General features: G+C 38.9%; 1 protein-coding gene across 1 annotated transcript in view; it reads left to right on the top strand.

Annotated features, from left to right (window-relative positions):
- Positions 1 to 2334: 2334 nt before the first annotated feature.
- The window catches only part of Smpx (small muscle protein X-linked), a 55482-nt gene continuing 37348 nt past the window's right edge, over positions 2335 to 20468 (top strand). The window contains exons 1-3 of the mRNA XM_055618664.1: positions 2335 to 2506; positions 6209 to 6265; positions 19518 to 19604. Coding sequence (XP_055474639.1) covers positions 6227 to 6265; positions 19518 to 19604 — 126 coding nt within the window. The 5' untranslated portion in view covers positions 2335 to 2506; positions 6209 to 6226. The remainder of the gene's footprint in view (positions 2507 to 6208; positions 6266 to 19517; positions 19605 to 20468) is intronic.

Below are 20468 nucleotides of genomic sequence, written 5' to 3'. Positions count from 1 at the left end.
TGGGAAAAGAAAAACTACTTTTCTGTAGTCACTGTTCTTCCTCCTCGTTTAGCTGTCCATGACCGATCCTGGTTTTTGGAGCTGCTGTAGCTGCTGTCTTGGGAACAGCAGGATAAAATGCTGACTTATTCTGAGTGCTAAGGTGAACGAACTTGAAAGAGTCTGCATCTCTTGACATCATAGAGTTTCTGAACAAGCTCAGAATTACCTCTCTTCACAGTCCTAGATGTGTGAGATGACATCTACTCAGGGATGCACTCTAATTGATGTTGGAGTTGCATATGCTTTTGTGTATGTGTGAGTGTGGTTCCTTGAGGGTGCTTTTGTATACTAGGAAAGAATTTGAATGACACAGGTTAGGAATAGGCCATTCATATGACACACAACTTTAATCCCAGCACTTGGGATGCTGAGGCAGGCATATTTCAATGGGCTTGAGCCAGCTTGTTCTACTCAGTGAGTTTCAGGCCAGCCAAGGCTGCGTAATGAGATCTTGTCTAAAAAGTAAAAGCTAGGAAGAACTGACTGAGTCTTAACTGTTTTCTATGCCTCTAAACTCACAGAGCTGTTGGGAGAATTAAATAAAATGATTCAAACGAAAGCCCAACTCTTGGATGTGTGTGTGTGTGTGTGTGTGTGTGTGTGTGTGTGTGTGTGTGGTGTGTGGTGTGTTGGGTTGGGTTGGGTTCGGAAGAGGTGAGTGTATACAGGTTAAAAAAAGACTTTGGTGAATTGTATTTTTGTGAACAACACTGTGCCCTGTTCCGCTTAGGTGATCTTTACTGAAATATGCTAAAAAGTCTTAAAGCTATTCCTTCAATGTCCAATACCTTCGGTTTCCCATTTTCCATACTTTGTGTAAGACTCATTGCTTAGTTTTCCTTCTCCTCATCTTGACTGTCTCTGCCAGAAATAGACTTTTATTTTGTACCCTGTCTCCTTGAGCCCCATTCATTAATTGTCACTCATCAACCCAGGGTGTGCTGAAGTGTGTCAGTGGCTTCCTGCACGGCAAGTGCAGACTTTTATGGGAACCTTAAACTGACAACAGTAGTGGGAATTTTAAGGGGTTATGGAGTGAAGTCAAGTAAAGTGCTTGCCTTCTTGGTGTTTCTGAGAGGATCCAGCTGGCACACAGGTGACAACTATCCACAAGTTTATGCCCAATTGTTGTCCTCTGAGCTCGTTGAATGAATCCCTGGCCAGGAGTAGGTGGTTGACTCAGAGAATTCAAAGCTTCTTTTACTCACATAGCAAGAATGGTTGATGAAAATGTCATGTCATGGTGGTTCGAAGTATGGTCACCCAGGGGATGTATTTGAAGTTGGTTTACTCTACTGAGTATTTCTACCAAAGCGAAGTTGGTTTTCATCTGTGTGTTTTTATTTTTGTTCTTGTGAGATGGGATCTCTCTCCATAGCCCTGGCTGCCTGGAACTCTCTATGCAGACTAGACTTGACCTCAAGCTCAGTTCACAGAAATACATCTGCCTCTGACTCCTGAGTGGTGGAATTAAAGGTGCAAGCTATCATGCCCAAAGGGAAGTTTTATATGAAGTTAATTTCAGAGACTGAGGAGGTTCAACCACAAAAACATGTTCAAAATAGTGACCATGAGCCTTAGGATTTGAAAAATATTTTTTCCAGGTACATAATCTTGGTCCTTGCCAAAGCTAAAGGTATACATTTCCCTTTGTTTGTTTGTTTGGTTTTTTTTTCCCCCCTCTTCTGTTGTCTCCTTTGGGCCAAGATCTAAGGTGAATACATCAATAAAAGCAGTAGAGCCAAGTTAGCACGGTCGCTGAGCCCAGCAATCATGCCAGCCAGTCCATTTTTAACCATGTTTGACCTACAAACTAGGACAATGTCTTATAGTTTGATGTAATGGTATAATTATATTATTTGGTGACTCCTGATTATTATGTAACTTTAATCGTTTCCAAGTGACCAAGCTTGGATTCAAACGATGTCTGACATCAGCACCCCTGCTTCCTTCAAGTTTTAATGAACCTTTCCTCATTTCTGGCCTCTAGATAATACAGCTAAAGATAGACTCTTCCTACTTTTTGAAGTTCACTGCACCCCTCAGAAAATGTGAGAGAATGCAGCCAGCCTCCTCAGGAAGTTTAGGAGGGCAGTAAGATAATGCAGCTACCTCTCAGCTGATATTTGAACCCTGCTTTCCACACGGTCAAGCCTTCTGGAGGCAGGCAGCCTATGGCTTGTATCAAACTCTATATTTAGGAAGAACAACTGTGAGCTATGACAGGAATTCTCTTTAACACTTTAGCCTTAAACCGAGTTCTCCTCTAGCCCCAAGCCAGGGGCATCTCTCAGTACGGGAGAGGCACAGAGCACTCCAGCAATTTCAGCCACATGAAAAGCACTGGAATTGAGATCCCAGCTCAGAGGACACCGGGAGTTCCTTCTGCCTGGTAAAGAGTTTTGTGTTTTCGCACCTGGCTGCCTGGGACTGTCCTCAGGCAGTAAACAAATCCAGAGAGCAGGTAAGCAGAAGGACCCCGCTTTGGCTCCCAGCTTTCTAGAGGAAATTTTCTCTATCCCTAACTTAAAGTGACTACTCATAACTTTGTAGGTTTCTAAGTACCAGGTAGCTTCTTTGTCAATTCCCTGCTCAATGCTGGTAACCCTGATTCTATTTTATAAAGTGTGTGTGTGTGTGTGTGTGTGCTTGTGTGTGTGTGCTTGTGTGTGTGACTGTGTGCATGCTGAAAGGGAACTAAAGGGGTTTTCATTGATAGGGATGTTAACAAAATATCCACAGTCCAGATATGGTAACTGTGACCTTGAAGCCCTGCTGGCCTGTGTTATAGTCAGCTGCAGACTGACAACACGCTCTAAGCTGAAGAATCTGTCAGGAGAAGAGCGGGCAGAGGAAAGCTGGAATGTTAGTTTCTCTGTGTGTGCTTGTCTAAATGAGAGTTGTTAGATGATGTAAGTGTAGAATCCTTTTCTCCCTTCCCTACGTGCTGTGCTTGGTCTCAACAACAAAGTTGTGTAGACAGCACCATCTTTTCGAGAGCTTTGCTTTGGTCACTGTTTTCCTGTACCCAGCAGGATAGAGGGCAGCACTCAGTGTCCTTGTCTATGTGGGCACCAGACAATGTATGGAGCGGCAAGAACTCTCTCTTCCTTTCCAACATATTGAAGTAGTCAGAGCATCATTCTACACCCTCCTCGGGAATTATTTTTAGCTTCAGGACAGAAGATAAATCCCTTGGAGACAGTGTTTCACTCATTTCCTTGACCTTTTAAAAGAACAAACAAAGCTCTTCTTTCCAAATAACAATTGATTTTCCCCCCTTAATCTCATCTTGTGAAATTAGTGATATTAAGGCTGAACAGTTTTAGTAAGTTGAAGGGTTTTATTTAGAAGCTAGATATTAGGTGCTGCCCAGTCAAAAGCAAATAGGGGTCTATTATCCATGACTCAGCACAAAGACCATTAAAAGTTCTCACAGACTGCCAGGAAAGCTTACCTGTGCTCAGTTGGCAAGCATCGCCAGTTTATTAAAGTCAATATGCCTTGTCAAAGTTGCAGGATTTCAAATTTTAGCCAGATCCAGGAGGCAGACCCGGCATTGCATGTTGCAGAGAGTATCTATTTGGATAAAAAGCAGTGACCCTGAAATAGATGGTGGTGGGGTGAGGGTATAAAGCACAGCTTTACTGTGTTCATCCACGGAAGGGACATGCAGCTGTAGAGGGAACGTGCACCACACTCTACACCCTGATGGAGGTGAATGCTCACAATCAGGGAAACAGCCAGGGAACACTGTCTATTTTTATTCATCACTGCGCTTTGCCCCGATTTCCCTGCAAATAATGAGGACAGCAGAAACTGCTGCTGAACTGATTTATACAAATATTCTCTGGGCCTGATGGTGAGAAATGAGAGCAGGGAGTGAACTGACTTTCTATAGATGTCTCTATCGAAGCTTGACAAAGATGTTAAGAGATCCATAGACAAATAAAAGTATAACAAAATTAGGTAGACGATGCAAAGTCCATACATCTGTTAAGCTCACTTTCTCCAGCAAATACGGTAATCCAGTAATTAGTGTAAATAGTCAGTGAAAAAAATAAAACCACATGCAAAAATTAATGCAGTATAAATAAAACCATTCATTGTTCACTGCTTTTGTATTTCAACTTGCTATTAAAATCACATAAGGGCAATTTCTAATCCTCATGATTTAAATTAATATACAGTAACTTAAAAGAAAACAATGTTAATTAAACTCTAGTGGTAAGCACACATAGCGAGCACTGTGGTCAGGTTTAAAGACCTTATAAGAATTATTATTTTTGCATTATTTCTTTTAGCATTTGCAAATGGAAATGTCAAAAATTAAGCTATTCTATGCATATCCTTTCAGAACTGAGCTGTGTACTCTAGAATGACAAATTAGAAAGCTATTTATGTTTCTTTGATGCTGAAGGTAAGGTAGCAAGCACTCAACTTGAAAAGGATCATAGGGAAAAATTTATCCTTGATTATTTGACTTGATGTTTTTACTTAATTTTTGATTATATTAAAAATTGGTTCATCCTGGACCTTTATTGTAGAAGCAGTATCTATATCTTTTTTATTTATTTTGTTTTGTTTTTCCAGATAGGGTTTCTCTAAGTAACTCAGTCCTGGCAGTCCTGGACTCACTTTGTAGACCAGGCTGACCTTGAACTCACAGTGATTCACCTGCCTCTGCCTCTCAAGTGCTGGGATTAAAGGCGGTGCCACCATTCCTGGTGTAGTATCTATATCTTAACATTAGATGAAACTTTTAAAGTTCATGTGTGTTATTTGTATGTACATAGCTCCTCAAAGTACATAATGAAATACAATAATTGTAGATATTTTTAAAAATGAGTGTGCGCTTATTTATCTTCATGGAATAGAAGCTGAGATCTAAAATGGAAAAGCTTCATTTTCACTTAAGTTCTTCTCTTGTAATTTATTTCTGTGTTGACCATGTAACAGTTCTTCTCTATATTTAAGGATGTAGATTAGCACAGCACTCAGGAATCATTAGCTGTGACCATTGTCAATAATGCAACAAACAGTCACACTTATGCTTTAGAGTTCAGAAAGCCTTGCCAGACATATTATGTCATTCAAATCTTCTCATAACTTGTGAAGCAGGACCATTTGAAGAGGAAGAGGAAACAGGTCTAGAAATATTGAATGACCATGTTTCAGTGGACTTTTGTGTTCATTCAGCCACATGTTAACCCACGTACATCTCAGTCACTTTCTCGTTAGGGTTAGAAGAGAGAATGTTTTTAATTCAATGAGTTTTAAACTTTTTACTTGCTCCGGTTGATGTTTAACAGACAGCTGTAAAACCAGCCAGAGGTGGGTTCATTGTTACTCTTTGTTCCTTTAGCTCCAACAAACCATAGGCCGGGCTTTGATCCTAGTGCTCAAAGTTGGTCTCATGTGTTTAAAGAAAATTGTAGATTAAAGCACTTCTACCATTTGGGGGTCTAATATGGTCATGGAATTCCGTGAACATTCTACGATTGTTGTACTGAAAGAAGAAAGTTGCAGAACATGCCATCTTCTGGTGTTTCTAGAACCAAGGCTTGTTGGGATGGTTGGGTGGGACAAGTGAAAACTAAACAATTCAGCTTCTCAAAGGGTCTGTGAGATTATTGGGAAAAGAGATATGTACACTTCTGAGAAAGTATTCCAAATGTTGAGGCATCTTCGGGTATTATACCAAGTACAGTTGCCACTGTTGAAGTAAATAGCTGCCCTGGTAACAGTGAGTACAGATCAAAAGTTCAGTTTCATGCCTAGTGCCTCTGAGGCAGAACAAAGGTGTTTTATTCCCACCACCTCTTTGGTTTGCAGCTCTTGGCAGAAGGTCAAGAGGGCAGGGAAAGCAATGATAGGGCCTTTCAAGTTTCTGATCACCTATCATTTGCATCAGGGGCAAGGCATCTCAGTATATCTCCTCCTGAATGATTTATCAGGGTGCTCTAGTGTTCTCTCTCCCTGAGGCATTGGGAAGGAGAGTCTCCAAGTAACTGCAGAAAGTGAGACTGAAAGAATATACGGCTAGTGAAAGGGGCAAATGCCCAATTGAATCATGAGTTAAATTCTAATTTATCAAGACCTTGAATCTGAAGTCTGCCACCTCTAACAGGCTCTTATTTTTATTTTTATTTATTTTTATTTTTAGGAATAAGACCTTGTGAGTATGTCGAAACAGCCAATTTCCAATGTCAGAGCCATCCAGGTAAGTAGGTATATTGGGGTTTTTACCATCGGCTCTGTGACTTCTGGTCCGATTCCTTACGAAGTCATTCTTACTGCAATTGTTTATCTTTAACTGATTTTTTGACTTTAAGAAGAAAAGAAAGTTCCTATTTGTAAGACTTAGGAGGCAGATTTTAGAAAGGGCTGTAAAATTGATAGGGGATGACCGAGAGCTGAAGCTACTTTTAAGTGCACTGAATTGTGAGCAAAGCTTACAAGTAAGAATTACATTCTACAAAACCTACTAGATTCACCATAACCCATTCTATCCTTTTCGAAGAACCGGAGAGACGCTCCTGAAGGCTACAAAATAACAAGTAGAAAATGCTATTTTATTTGATTCTACCAGTATATCTGGAATGCATGTTTTAAAATATACTGCTAAAATATACTGTTCCCCATAAAGATGTATAGCTATTACATGTTAATCAAAATATAGTATGTTGTCTATATGGTATTTTATATGTCCACTGATAGAGAATAGAACATTTAATTTTTATTTTTTTTATACTCAACTGATATATAGATATACCAATAGGTTACAGTTTGCTTGACTTACTGGTTTCAAATATCTTTTGGGGCAGGAGGTTTAACTCAGTAGTAGAACACATGAGTAGTATATATGATGCCCTGAGTTCAATTCTCAGCACTAAAAACCTTTTCTTTAAACAAAACCTTTTAATGTAAACTGTTCTCCCAAAGCCTTGTGAGTTTATTTATATGTTATTAATTTTCTTTATGCCACTCTAACAAATAAACTATTTGGTTGCTTAAACTGACTTGTGTTATCCACAAAGGAGATACAGAAGCAAGCATTTTGAAATGTGGATAGAATATGAAAATAACTTTCAGTATTTTTTTTTTTTAACTCAGGACTTACTCTGTTATTTCTTTTGAGGGCTTTGAGTTTGACTCTCAAATAGCTTCCACCCCGAGATTCTGAACACAATGCTTTACTGTCAACTTCTATTTTCCTTTTATCAGCTCAGAATCTAGCTGTGCTTTCTTCTAAGAAGAGTCCCCCGCCCCTCCCTCCTTCTTGAACTTTCCTGAAGGCTTCAGGGCATGCAGCAGTTTCTGAGTATTGTAACTCTAATGCACCAACCGACACAGCAGAAACACTATCACAAATGGCTGACTGAGCTTCGGTGGGGTCTGCATTTGGCCAGGCTGTCAACATGCCGTTGAAGGTTTATGAAATCTTAGTACACAGCAGTGGTAAAGGGTGTTGGAGAGACAGACCTTTACTTGTCATGACTGATGTATACCTTTAAACTGATGGAGTTATTAAGTGGCAGGATGTATGCTATTCTCTGGAACCCTGCCACTGAGCAAGCCCAAGGAGGGGCGTTTGCATTTGGTAGGCATTCCATTCTACATGTTAACATTCAGCATTATAAAATCTATCTACTCAGTCTCTATTGTATCCTAACAATGGCAGTGGACATTATCTTTTGTCTGGTCCTGTGGACCTTGAGCCTTTAAATCTTCTCTTTTACATGATATTCAAATAGTAGCATGGAATCTGAAACTGACTGCAGTCCTTAATCCATCTTGTTCTAGTACAAAAACATGAAAAAGGATTTCTTGCTGTCTTACCCCTCTACCTCCATTTCCAAACCCATGACATGGAGGTAATAGTTCTGTTAGAAATTAATAAACGAGATTCTGAAAACAGCATAGTAACCAATCATTTGAGACTAGCCATTATTCTATTTATGATCACAAAGATAGCTTAATTAGAGTTGTGATCGCTGCACTCTAAGCTCTTGAAGTGATAAAGAGAAAATTTCCTTTTTTATTTTTCAGAACGCTCTTCTGCTTTTTCATCTCTACATTTTAAACTGAAAGCGTATTGATTTTTTTCCCCTTAGTGCCCTCTGGCTCATACAAATCTCCACTGAAAATTCACTAGCATTTTATTTACTAAATTTGACCTTGATGTATTTTAAGGTCTGCAATATTTAAAATGCCACTATTGACCATTCTCAATAGCCATCATTATGTTGCATTACACAAAAACCACTTTGCCAACAAAGGCAATCAGTGGTTCCTTATGGATGTGGTTTTATCTGTTTCAATATATTAGATGTCTCACCAAAAGACCAATTTAATGCACTTTCAAATGAAATAATTTTTGTTGTGGCTAGAATCAGTACTATCTTCTATTTTCCTATCATCTTTATGTTAACCCTAAATAGTGTACATTAAACAAAATATGAAAGTGATTACCCAATATATAATGGTTCATAATAGAAACATTAGAATATGAATTTCTCTGAAGCAAACACAAAAGTTTGATTGACAAGAGCGTACTCTAATTGTGTAAATATCATTGGATGTTCCTAAAAGGTCTAATTGATCCACTTTAGTCACTTCAAATTTTTAAGAATTATTTTACTTTTCTGTGTATGGATGTTTTGCCTGTATGGATATATGTGCACCACATGTGTGCCTGGTACCCAGGGCCCACAGAAGCCTGAAGAGGGAGGTGGATCTACCATTTGGGTGATGAGAATGGAACCTGGGTCCTCTGAAAGAGCAGACAGTGTTCATCACTTCTGATCCAGCTTTCCAGCCCATACTCACTTTTTTTTTAAAATTAGACTCTTATCTCCAATGTAATTCAGCTGCCACATCCAGGGGGCATATTATATCTCTAATCCAATTCAGCTGCTACTTCCAGGGGCATAGTATGTGCCAGGAGTAGGGTACGTAACCATGAGTTGATACTTAATCTCTGCTTGATAAGGTCATGGATGGCCAGCTCTATTTAATAGCTTCATGACTTTGGGCAACTAGCTTATCCTTTTTTTCCTTCATTCTCTGTTTATCTGTTAATAGAATGAGTAGAAGAACATCTTTCACAGTGTTCCTGCAAGTGTGAAATGAGTTTAATGCACATAGATGCACGTAGGTCAGTGTCTGAATGATACTAATTAATAAATGGCTGTTAACATTCACCAATCAGCCATCATCATCTCTTTTCTCAATTTCCAAAGTATATGCTTTAGAATACCATAAGTTTCATGAGATCTTGTTAACTAGGTTAAGAGTTGCCATAACTGATTGGGAAACTTTATCAGAGTCCATTACTTCTTAAAAAAAAAACATCTTATTCTTTTCATGAAGGCAATGTTCTCCAAGCATTTTAGACTTTTCAATGAGCAATCTTGCAGAACAATGTTTTACAGTGGAAATTTCTAAAAGTTTAGGTTTAGATCTCTATTTTGTTCGGATTGAGTGAACTGAGACTCTTTCAACTATACTTGTCATAGGCAGGCAACTTTAATAATGTGCCAGAAGATATGGAGTCAAAATGGTAAAGATCTCTGTGACTGTAAGCATCCTTAGTTTACTTTTTTTTTCTTCAAAACTGAGACAAACACTGCTACATAGCAGGATGGTTATAATGAATAAACTAAACAGTTTATGACACATTCCTGGTTTCTAGTACACACACAACTTAAAAGATGACTATTCTGTTTCTTCAATGCAAGGAATGACTTTTCCTTTTTCTTTAGGGAACTTCATTTCCCCCAAGTACAGGCATAACAGGAAGGTTAGAATTTAGGCTCACCCTTGACAGGCAGATAGCTGTCTTTTGCTTTTAATATGACTTTAAGTGGCTATCAGCTTCTTAATTCAAAAGACACTGTTTATGAATGTGGGCTGCTCAAGTGGGCTTGGCATTTGTGGTTTCCCTTGAGATGGTCCACAGCCATTCACCTCTGTATCAGGGGTGGGGAGAGTTAGAAACGAGTGCACAGAACACTGCATTTTAAGATCGCACTGAATGACTGAGTCACCTCACTCACAGCTGTATTTTATGATTGCTGAAGTTGGTCTTTGAACTGTAGGGGGAGTCTAAATCTACCATGATTTCCCAGTGTGTTAAGTCTTAGCCAATGATGTAAAAACATTCTGAAGGAACCAGTTGATTTTTCTGTTGACTAGAGAGATCTCTTTAATGTACTTGTAAAGTACTCTTTTTTAATAATTTTTATTTTTTATATTAATCACAGGTTATTTACTTTGTATCCCAGCTGTAGCCCTCTCATTCCCTCCCAGTCCCACCCTCCCTTCCTCATCTCCTCCTTGCCCCTCTCTAAGTCCACTGATAGGGGAGGTCCTCCTCCCCTTCCATCTGATCCTAGCTTATCAGCTATCTTCAGGACTGGCTGCCATGTCCTCCTCTGTGGAATAGCAAGGCTGCTCCTTCCTCGGGAGTTGGAGGGAGGTCAAAGAGCCAGCCATTGAGTTCATATCAGAAATAGTTTCTGTTCCCCTTACTAGGGAAAAACCCACTTGGATACTGAGCTACCATGGGCTACATCTGAGCAGGGGTTCTAGGTTATATCCATACATGGTCCTTGGTTGGAGAAACAGCCTCATAAAAGACCCCGTGCCCTGATATATTTGGTCCTTGTGGAGCTCCTGTCCTCTCCAGGTCATACTAACTCCCCCTTCTTTCATATGATTCCCTGCACCCTGCTGAAGGTTTGGTTATGAGTCTCAGCATGATACCCTGCTGTGTAGAGTCTTTCAGAGGCCCTCTGTGATAGGCTCCTGTCCTGTTACTTTTTTCTCCTACTTCCAATGTCTGTCCCATTTGTCTTTCTAAATGAGGATTGACCATCTTACCTCAGCTCCTCTTTCTTGTTTGTCTTCTTTAGGTGTACAGATTTTTAATATGTTTATCCTATCTAATAGGTCTAGTACCCACTTATAAGTGAATATATACCTTGTGTGTCTTTCGGGATGATATTTTCTAGATCCCACCATTTGCCTGCAAATTTCATGATTTCCTTGTTTTTAATTGCTTGTAAAGTTGTATATCATATGTTGTTAAAACTTTTTCTGTAAAGGACCGGTAGACAATAAATATGTTAGGCTTTGAGTTGTTTGGTCTGTTTCAACTATCATGTCTGCTATTATTCCCTGAAGCAGCCACCGGGCTATATGTGGATGAATGTTCTTGTTTCCCAGCAGCTTATTTAAAATTTCAGTTGTGAGTTGCATTTGTCCTGTGGATTTTGACTTGACAGTCTCGTTGTTGATTATAATGATAGCTGTAACCAAGACAACATCAGCACACCCCGTACATTGGGACTGTTCCCTTTTGTTGAAGGGATGTGACATGACAGGTGGCAGGGAAAGTTAGAACTGCTAAGAAACATAATCCCATCAGCCATCTGTGCAGTAGCTTTCTCTAATGAGTTGAAGTGATACCAGCCCCTGGCTGCATCTTCTGGTCCTCCTGAGCACACCCATTTTGGGAGTCATCACAGGCCTCTCCAGGGCTTCAGCTCACACAGAGCCAGTCATCGCTGGGTTGACACTGCTCCATTCTTTCTGATATTTGTCTTTTTTTTTCATGAGATCTAAGGACGTCATTGTTGACTAGAAAAGAGGCGTAAGTCCTAGTTGTGACTGTGCTTTGTGATTTCACTAGAATTGGTCCTCATGATTTGTAAACAGAAGGTGTTGTGTCAAGTGACCTTTAGAGTCCTGACCAGATTCTAATAGCCTGTGAATCTCTTGAGAGTAGCTTCTAAGGATTAATTTTTGTGTAACAAAAATAGCTACTCAATTACTGTGTACCTGCTACAGGGAAATGTGACTTTCATACATCACGAGCCAAGAATGAAAAATGAGATGATGTACTTAGGACTGAGCCAGGTGACCCAGTCATTCAGTGCGATCTTAAAATGCAGTGTTCTGTGCACTCGTTTCTAACTCTCCCCACCCCTGATACAGAGGTGAATGGCTGTGGACCATCTCAAGGGAAACCACAAATGCCAAGCCCACTTGAGCAGCCCACATTCATAAACAGTGTCTTGAATTAAGAAGCTGATAGCCATTTAAAGTCTTTATTATTATTATTATTATTATTATTATTATTATTATTATTATTATTGGAGACAGGATTTCTCTGTGTGTAGCCTTGGCTATCCTGGACTCCCCTTGTAGATCAGGCTGTGCTCGAACTCACAGAGATCCACCTGCTTCTACCTCCCAGAGTGCTGGGAATACAGGTGTGTGCCACCGCACCAGGCTCACTTAACGTCAAACTAAAAGCAAGGTGGCTTGAAGTAAAAAGCACAAGGCAAAGTAATTCAGTTAATGAATGTGGTCTTGAAATATAAACAACAATGGCCACTGTATTACATCTGATTTAACTGACTTAAGCAAGTTTTGTGTGAACCTAAATCTAACTCCTTTATCACACATTCAAAGAAAAGATTATCTGAGTCCTCATTGTTAGGGAGTGTGCAGTTACATACTGTGGAAAATTTTTCCTTGCTATGCAATTCACATGTAGAACAAAATATTTCCATACTACTTATTTTAGTATGTCTTTATTTTACCCACCCATTAACACTGTTCTTCTGTTCTCCATAGCCTTGTGCATAAAGGCTCCATGGAAGAAGAGAACAGCTTCTGTCAAAGCAAAGATTGTGTGCAGACAGGTTTTATAGACTGATTTTCCTGGGTTGGATTTCCAGTTTACAGAAAGGATTCCAAGTATGTGGCAGTCCTCATTACAAAGGAGCAGACTACCACCCTGCCTGTCTGGTCAGCTAGTCAGTGCATTGATTAAGCTAAAAATCCTAACAATGACACATGCTTTCCTTCATATTTTATTTACATTTAAAACAAAGAGTTAACATTCATTTGATGTTTGTTTTACTGTAGAGGCAAGGCCTTTTCTTTGATCCTAGATCTGCTGTTTCTTTCTTACATAAACCACTCAAACACACTGTTTATGATTTCAAATGCTGCTTACTTTAAAGTGTAGCAAGAGCTTGACTCACTCTCTCAAGTGGGTTTGGTGTTACTCCAGTTAATGCTCTTTGATGCTTTGATGAGGGCTCTAACATTGTGACATGAGGCAAGCAGTCATATCCTGACTAAAAGATGTCATGTTTTTAATGTTGACATTTACAAGTACTTCAGAAATATAACATGCCCCCATCAACCAATTGTTCACATTGTCTTAAAAGCTATACAAGACATTCTTGAAACCTACTTTACCATGGATGACAACATTACAGTAGAGTCATTCAGGAAGCTATTGAAGAGAACAAAAAAATTTGAGAACAGAGTGTTAGGGCTAGGGGGACATTACAGCATGAAACATCATGGGTGAAGAACAGTGACTGAGTGGATGTTTCTCAAAACTGTTGAGTGGGAAAGTTTGGTGTTTGAATCTACTTCACATTTCAAGAACTTCTAGATCATTTACGCATTCTACAGCTTTAGAATTTTATTTTGAAACAAATTGGCATTCCCACACTCCAGGAGGCAGAGGCAGGTAGATCTTTGTGTATTTGAGGCCAGCCTGGATTACAAAGTAAGTCCAGGACAGCCAAGGCTGCACAGAGAAACCTTGTCTCTAAAAACAAAACAAAACAAAACAAAACAAAACAAAACAAAACAAAACAAAATTGGCTATCTTTGAGTTAGTAGAAGTGTACATTTATCTGTAACTCTTATTTTAGGCTAATATATCAAAAGAATATCATTTTCTAGTCTTAAAAGCACATTCCTTCTGTAAATCTTCTGTAAAGATGCTATGAGTTTCAAAGTGCCATGTTGCATTTCATCCTGAGAAGGATAAGGCCCATGAATAGGACAGAGCACAAAGAAATTCTGAAACACACAAATCTATAGGATTTCCTGTCTGCTGTCCTAGAATGCCACACAGGAAGCCATCAATACTGGCAGAAGGTACAGGGACATTTGAAAACAAAATATAGAATCAGTGGGTGTGCGACTCCTCTCAAACAAACACACAATGTTCAGAAAAATCACAGTAGTTTCTGAAAAACAACTAGTGAGTGGGTACAAGAAAGGGGGGGGGGAGGATAGCTTAGTTGCTGTGAGATGAGGTTTAGTAGGAATTGCCAGTACCCAGTGAGTAGCAGCTATCAAAATCTAACCCACGGGAGAAAGAAGATGTCATCCCATTGAAAGCTATATAGTAGTGACTGAGGAGGGAATATTGTTTCCAGAATCCTCCTGGCTCAAAGCCTAGAGCCAAAGAAGGAGAACAATACAAATAATTAAGGGAGTGGTGGAATTAACTTACAGGGAATTCTTTCTACTTTTCTTCACCTGGTGAGATCAAGAGCAGTATTAATTTCACATCAGATAGGCCTTCTATCAGGAAACAGTATCCTTCTCTAGCCAAAGATGACCTGTTAGATTTTTTTTTCTATTCCCAATTTGGAGAATGTAACAAATTATGTATAGCCCGAAAAGGTGATGGACCAGGTTTGTGCATCAGGAGTGTAATTTTAAGATATCTAAAATGAATAAACTTCAAATAGAAACAAGAAATAAGAGTTGCATTGCAAAAGGAAAAAAGATCCCAAGAATTTCTTTCTTTGTACCCATAGAGAATCTATACACATTCCCATCTTATACTGATTTTAAGTCATTCATGTAAAGCCTTTTCTGTGTTTGTTTATTCTGTTTCTAAAAGTATAGCTTATACTACATACAATTTGAATAGCAAATACCGTACCCATTTAACAGGTGGAAGTACTGAGTGATTGAAAAGTTATTTTATTTGTGTTCAGACATAGATCCAGACAGTAAAAAGGGCAAGAAAATGAGCCAATTTTCTAGATGTCAGAAGAAAAACTGATCTACAGGTTTACATTTTCCCATCGAATTCAAGTTATAAAGATTTTTCTTATGGCTATATTATAGTCTGTAATTTGTCACTCAAACACCACTGCCCTACGATTATAATAATGAAGCCTCTTTAATCATCTTATTACTAGTGTAGATCATGACACAGTTGACAAAGCACTGCTCTTACAGTTCCTTATCGACACACTGTATTCATTGGATGCTCAAAATGTTTTCAGGCTCTTTCGTTCCCATCAATATTTGCTGTTCTAAAAACCCCTTTCGGTTCCTGAATTCTTGAGTGATGCCTTCAAAAAGAAAAGAAAAGTGTCAAGTCACTGAGATAATGTCTCATTTTTCAATGTAGCTTTTGTTTGGCATCTCTTTCAGAAGTATGCATTTTACGTTCTCCTTTTCAAAGGTCACTCTCAAAGTTTAAGTCTGCAATTTTAGAGCTGGTTAGAGCTAACTTTAGCCAAGGGAAAAGAACACTTGGGAGATTGGATTGGTAGAGTGAAAAGGTTAACTCTAAAAGTTTGATTTGGAAATGTGGCCTTTGTTGTACTGTTTATGTGACCTTGATCATAAACTTTAGACTCTTTGAGGTTTAATCTGTTTATCAGAATGATAGTATTAACCAGACTGAGTGCTATGAAGGGAAGGTTGGGAACCCTACCTCTTTCGCATTTTTCTTTTAAGGCAATATGTGTTTCTTTTTTTAATTTAAGCATAATTACATAATTGCTCTTCTTTGCTCTCTCCAACCCTTGCTTTCTCTCAAATCACTGCCTCTTTTTCTTTAATCGCTATTGTCTATATAGCCATATAAGATTCCTCCCTTCAACATTAGTGTGTGTATTGGTGTTGTCCTTGTCAAGGTCTGTCTAGGCAGCCATATGGTGTGGTATCATGGGTGAAGCTCCTTGGTCATTTCTAGGAGACAGAGTGTCACAGTGGATTGTCTGGTCCTCTAGCTCTCACAGTCTTTCTGTTCCGTATTCTGTGACATTGACTGAGCCTGAGGTGCAGGAGTTGTTTTGTATATGTATCCATAGAAGCTAGACACTCTGTGCTCAGTTGTTCTCTGTATTTTGACTAGTTGTGATTTTTTTTTGTAATGGTCTTTTTCTGTAGCAAAGAGAAGTTTCTCTGATAAATACTATTTTGTATTTTAGATGTCCTGGCAATATTTTACTTGAAGAAAGGGTTCCACGGTTAAGAGATTTAAAAATCATGAAGTAGCCCATTATCCGTATTACAATTGAGGATGATGATACACAGAACAGCTGTCATTTTTTCAATTAGAAAGGATATATAACAAGTACCAGTTCTGCTTCACTCTTATAAAACCACCTATGGAAAGACTAGGAAAAAGGCATAGGGGGAGAAGAGGGAAGATAGGTGGGACTGGGAGGAGAGAAGAGAGGGGGCTGCAGAGGGGATACAAAGTGAATAAATTGTAATAAATAAATATATAAATAAAATTAAATAAAAAGATAATGTCCAAATAAGAAAATGTTGTCATCCCAGAACATGAACTGGTATGTTATTAAGGATCACCAGCTAGGCACTGTGGGACCTTTATTGCCAGCACTCAGGGAGGAAAAGGCAGGATGATTTTTTGTGAGTTAGAGGCCAGCCTGACCTACAAAGTGAGTTCAGGATATACAAGGCTACACAGAGAAACCCTGTCTTGAAAAACAAAACAAATAGGATCACCTTTGCATGTTTCCTTACTGAAAACTACATTTCATTATAAAGCATATAAATGATTAAACAGCTTAATAACCAAATCTTTCAGAAACAGTGGTTTAACCCAAATTCACCACAAGGAAGATACTTCCTATATATTCAAAATAAATGGTTTGGATGGCATGTTCTAAATAATCTTTTTCAAGAGAGAGGAAGTCATGATCTTGCTCTGTAGCCCAGACTTACAATCTTATATATATATTTTTTAATTTCAGTCACCAAAGTGTTGGGATTCAGGTGTGTGCCACTGTACTTGGCTCTAACTGAACTTTTAATTAGTCTTCTCCCAAGTAGTCATTGCATGGATCTTCTTCTTTTTTCATCAGAATTTTAGTGGAGGAAATAGTCTATTGGTCCAATTCAGATCATCTTCTCTGAGTCTGTTCACATCATTTCAAGCCTCATGCATCCTAAGCGGGTACTAAGGCACATCCCTAGGAAATAGCATTATTTTACATCCTCCTAAGAAATAAAGAATAATAAATTATTCTAATTAAGATTATAAGAGCTGACCTGGAGAAATGATACCTTCCTGAAATTCCAGTTGTTGGGGAAGCTGACACAGAAGGATCACTTGAGAATAGGAGTTTGACGCCAGCCTGGGAGACATAGTAAGATCATGATCTCATGAGATTCATGAAATATTGCTTCATATTTGCCAGAACATAAGATCTATCTTTCCCTCTATTTTCTGTGTCTCCCATGATACATGCTGTTGGAAAATACTTCTTGGTATCAAAATGATGTACCACTCTTGCTATTTGCCACAAACACTTCGAAATCTGTTTCCTATCTGTGGGATCAGTATTATTCTAGCATGAAGGAGAGTTTCCAAGTCTGCTTTCCTTGGAGGCAAAATGCAGACCTGCCATGCATGCTGTATGAACACTGACACTGGCTATTTCCTTTGTTACGGGCTAATCATTATCCTGGCAACAGTGCATATAACAGGTGGATCCAAATGGACCCTACCAAACTTCTTCATTTCATTTGGTTTGGTACCCAAATCATCCACTCTGTATCACAAGTTAACAAAATGTTTTGTTCCTTTTGCTTACAAATAATTTTCACTTGTATCAAAATGAGATTTCAACTTTTCAAGCCCCTATATCTAATTACTTACAGGTCAACATTTTATCTTCAGTGGGGAAATATGTTCTAGGTTTTAAAACTGTTTAACGCACAGTTTATTTGAGCTATGCTTTTGTTTAAAGACATTTTTTAGGTATGTATTAAACGTTTTCACCTTTTGATGTCTGTCAAAATGAGTGAAATTTAAATTTACACATCATCTTCTCAATTTCAAATTACTGTGTCAACATATTCTTATATATTTTAGTGTTAGAAGTATTTCATATTTACAAGAAGGTATTTCATGCTTGCCCCTGAAGGAGATTAGTATTTCAGCTAATTTTGACCAAATTCTGATTAAAAAAGGAACTTGATTTTATAGCACTTTTCTTTTTTTTAATTTTTATTAATTACACTTTATTCATTTTGTATCCCCCCATAAGCCCCTCCCTCCTCCCCTCCCGATCCCACCCTCCCTCCCCTTTCTGCATGCATGCCACTCCCCAAGTCCACTGATAGGGGAGGTTCTCCTCTTCTTTCTGATCTTAGTCTATCAGTTCTCATCCAAAGTGGCTGCATTGTCCTCTACTGTGGCCTGGTAAGGCTGCTCCCCCCTCAGGGGGAAGTGATCAAAGAGCAGGCCAATCAGATTATGTCAGAGGCAGTCCCTCTTCCCATTACTATGGAACCCACTTGGACACTGAACTGCCATGGGCTACACCTGTGCAGGGGTTCCAGGTCATCTCCACGAATAGTCCTTGGTTGGAGTATGAGTCTCTGGGAAGTTCCCTGTGTTCAAATTATCTTGTTCTGTTGCTCTCTTTGTGGAGTTCCCGTCCCCTCCAGCTCTTACTATTTCCCACTTCTTACATAAAATTCCATTCACTCTGCCCATCAGTTGGCCATCAGGCTCAGCATCTGCTTTGACAGTCAATACTGCAGAAGCTTTCAGAGGCCCTCTGTGGCAGGTTTCGGTAAATGGTGGGACCTGGAAAGGATCATCCTGAGTGAGTTGTCCCAGAATCAAAAAGACACGCATGGTATATACTCACTCATATAAACATACAACATAGAATAAACCCACTAAAATCTGTACATCTAAACAAACTAAGCAAAAGAGAGGACCCTAACTAAAATGTTCAATCCCCATCCTGAAAGGCAAAGAGGATGGACATCAGAAGAAAACGAAAATAGGAAACAACCTCGGAACCTGCTACAGAGGGCCTCTGAAAGCCAGAAGAAAACAGGAAGCACTTTTCTTTTCCCTTACTGTCACTCACATGCGCTTGGTGTGAAGAAGAGAAAAGATTTTACTGGAAGGGGGTGGCAACTTAGGAAATGGAAAAGCACCCTCATCATTGTCCATATCAAGGAAACTGACAGAGAACTAAGTGTGGAATGGCTTCTGTAGATGCTCTTTCCTCCTTTCTTATCATTATGTGTTCCTTCCTTGTCACTGAAAGGGGAAAATGATGTGCACTATAGGGGGTCAACAGCCAGAACAAACTGTCTTCAAAAATTCTTCCATCCGATAAGGAATTGTAAAATGACTTCGCAGACCTAAGGATGAATACCAGGATTGTATAATAAGTGGAAGTGAAATTTTCTTTTGCATATTTTGTGCTATTGTTACAGCAATTTTCCTTAGATAAAAAGGTTTGAAGATGTACTTTTCAGAAGCATTTTCCTCACTGTGATTGCTGTCTTCAAATGTCACGCAGTTTCTTCCTATTCTTAAGCTAAATTTCTCTTGTTTTCTCTTTCAGGCCAATATCAATATTCCGATGGGAGCCCTTCGTCCAGGAGCTGGGCAGCCTCCCAGAAGGAAAGAGAGTACTCCTGAAAAGGAGGAGGTGAGGAAGATAGCTCATAGAGACCAGCAGGGCCTGTTTCCTCCAGAGTCCTCCAGAGGCAAGGTTTCTCAGTTAGCAGGGAAATTCTGTGCTTCCTTTCTATGCCCAGCCAGTGTTAAGTATTTGGCAGAGTTGTCACCCATGCTCTATGATGAAACTCATCAGGCAGGCTGTGTGCGCTAGGGCTTCTGGTGGAAGATTAACATCAGTTAGAGCTCAGTAAGTAAGCGCATTACATTACTTTCAGATTCAAACGATCATCTTGATCTTCCTTTGAGAAGAGGGTTTTCCAATGGAGTCGATCTAGTCTCCCTCCCTGCATTTTTCTCTTTAATCTTTATTTCCTGCCCAATTCAAATATCTTGTTAAAATAGAGACGAAACTAATAATTGCAACAAACAGGAACAAGTGTCCTCCTCAGGTGTTTATGTATTTACTTGCATGTGAATTTGCTGCTAAAGTCTGAAGACTGATTCTGAGAAGGATGGGATGAAGATTTTAGATCACTTCATTAACACAAAATTAGACATTTTAAAAGGAAATGATTTTTATGGCTTTTATATTTGGCCCACTACTTCAAAGTTTCCTAAGATGATGTTGGTCCTGGATCTAACCTTTCATCTCTGCAGTTTCCTTGTCATGATCTTAGGTCCTTGGCTTTAGCCCCCAATCAATATATGTATATTGAGAGGAGGAAGTGGAGTATTTGGGTAGTATCACCAAATTTTTGGAATTTCAGTTACTAAGTTACATTTGAGCAGTACAACTTTTGAACATCCAAATAGAAGAGATCTGGCCCTTCCCTGTCTTTTGGTTATATTATTATTATTATTATTATTATTATTATTATTATTATTATTATTA

The sequence above is a fragment of the Psammomys obesus genome, unplaced genomic scaffold, assembly GCF_907164565.1.
Source record: "Psammomys obesus unplaced genomic scaffold, mPsaObe1.curated_primary_1811, whole genome shotgun sequence".
Taxonomy (NCBI): Eukaryota; Metazoa; Chordata; class Mammalia; order Rodentia; family Muridae; genus Psammomys; species Psammomys obesus.
This window is presented reverse-complemented; position numbering and strand designations above follow the sequence as displayed.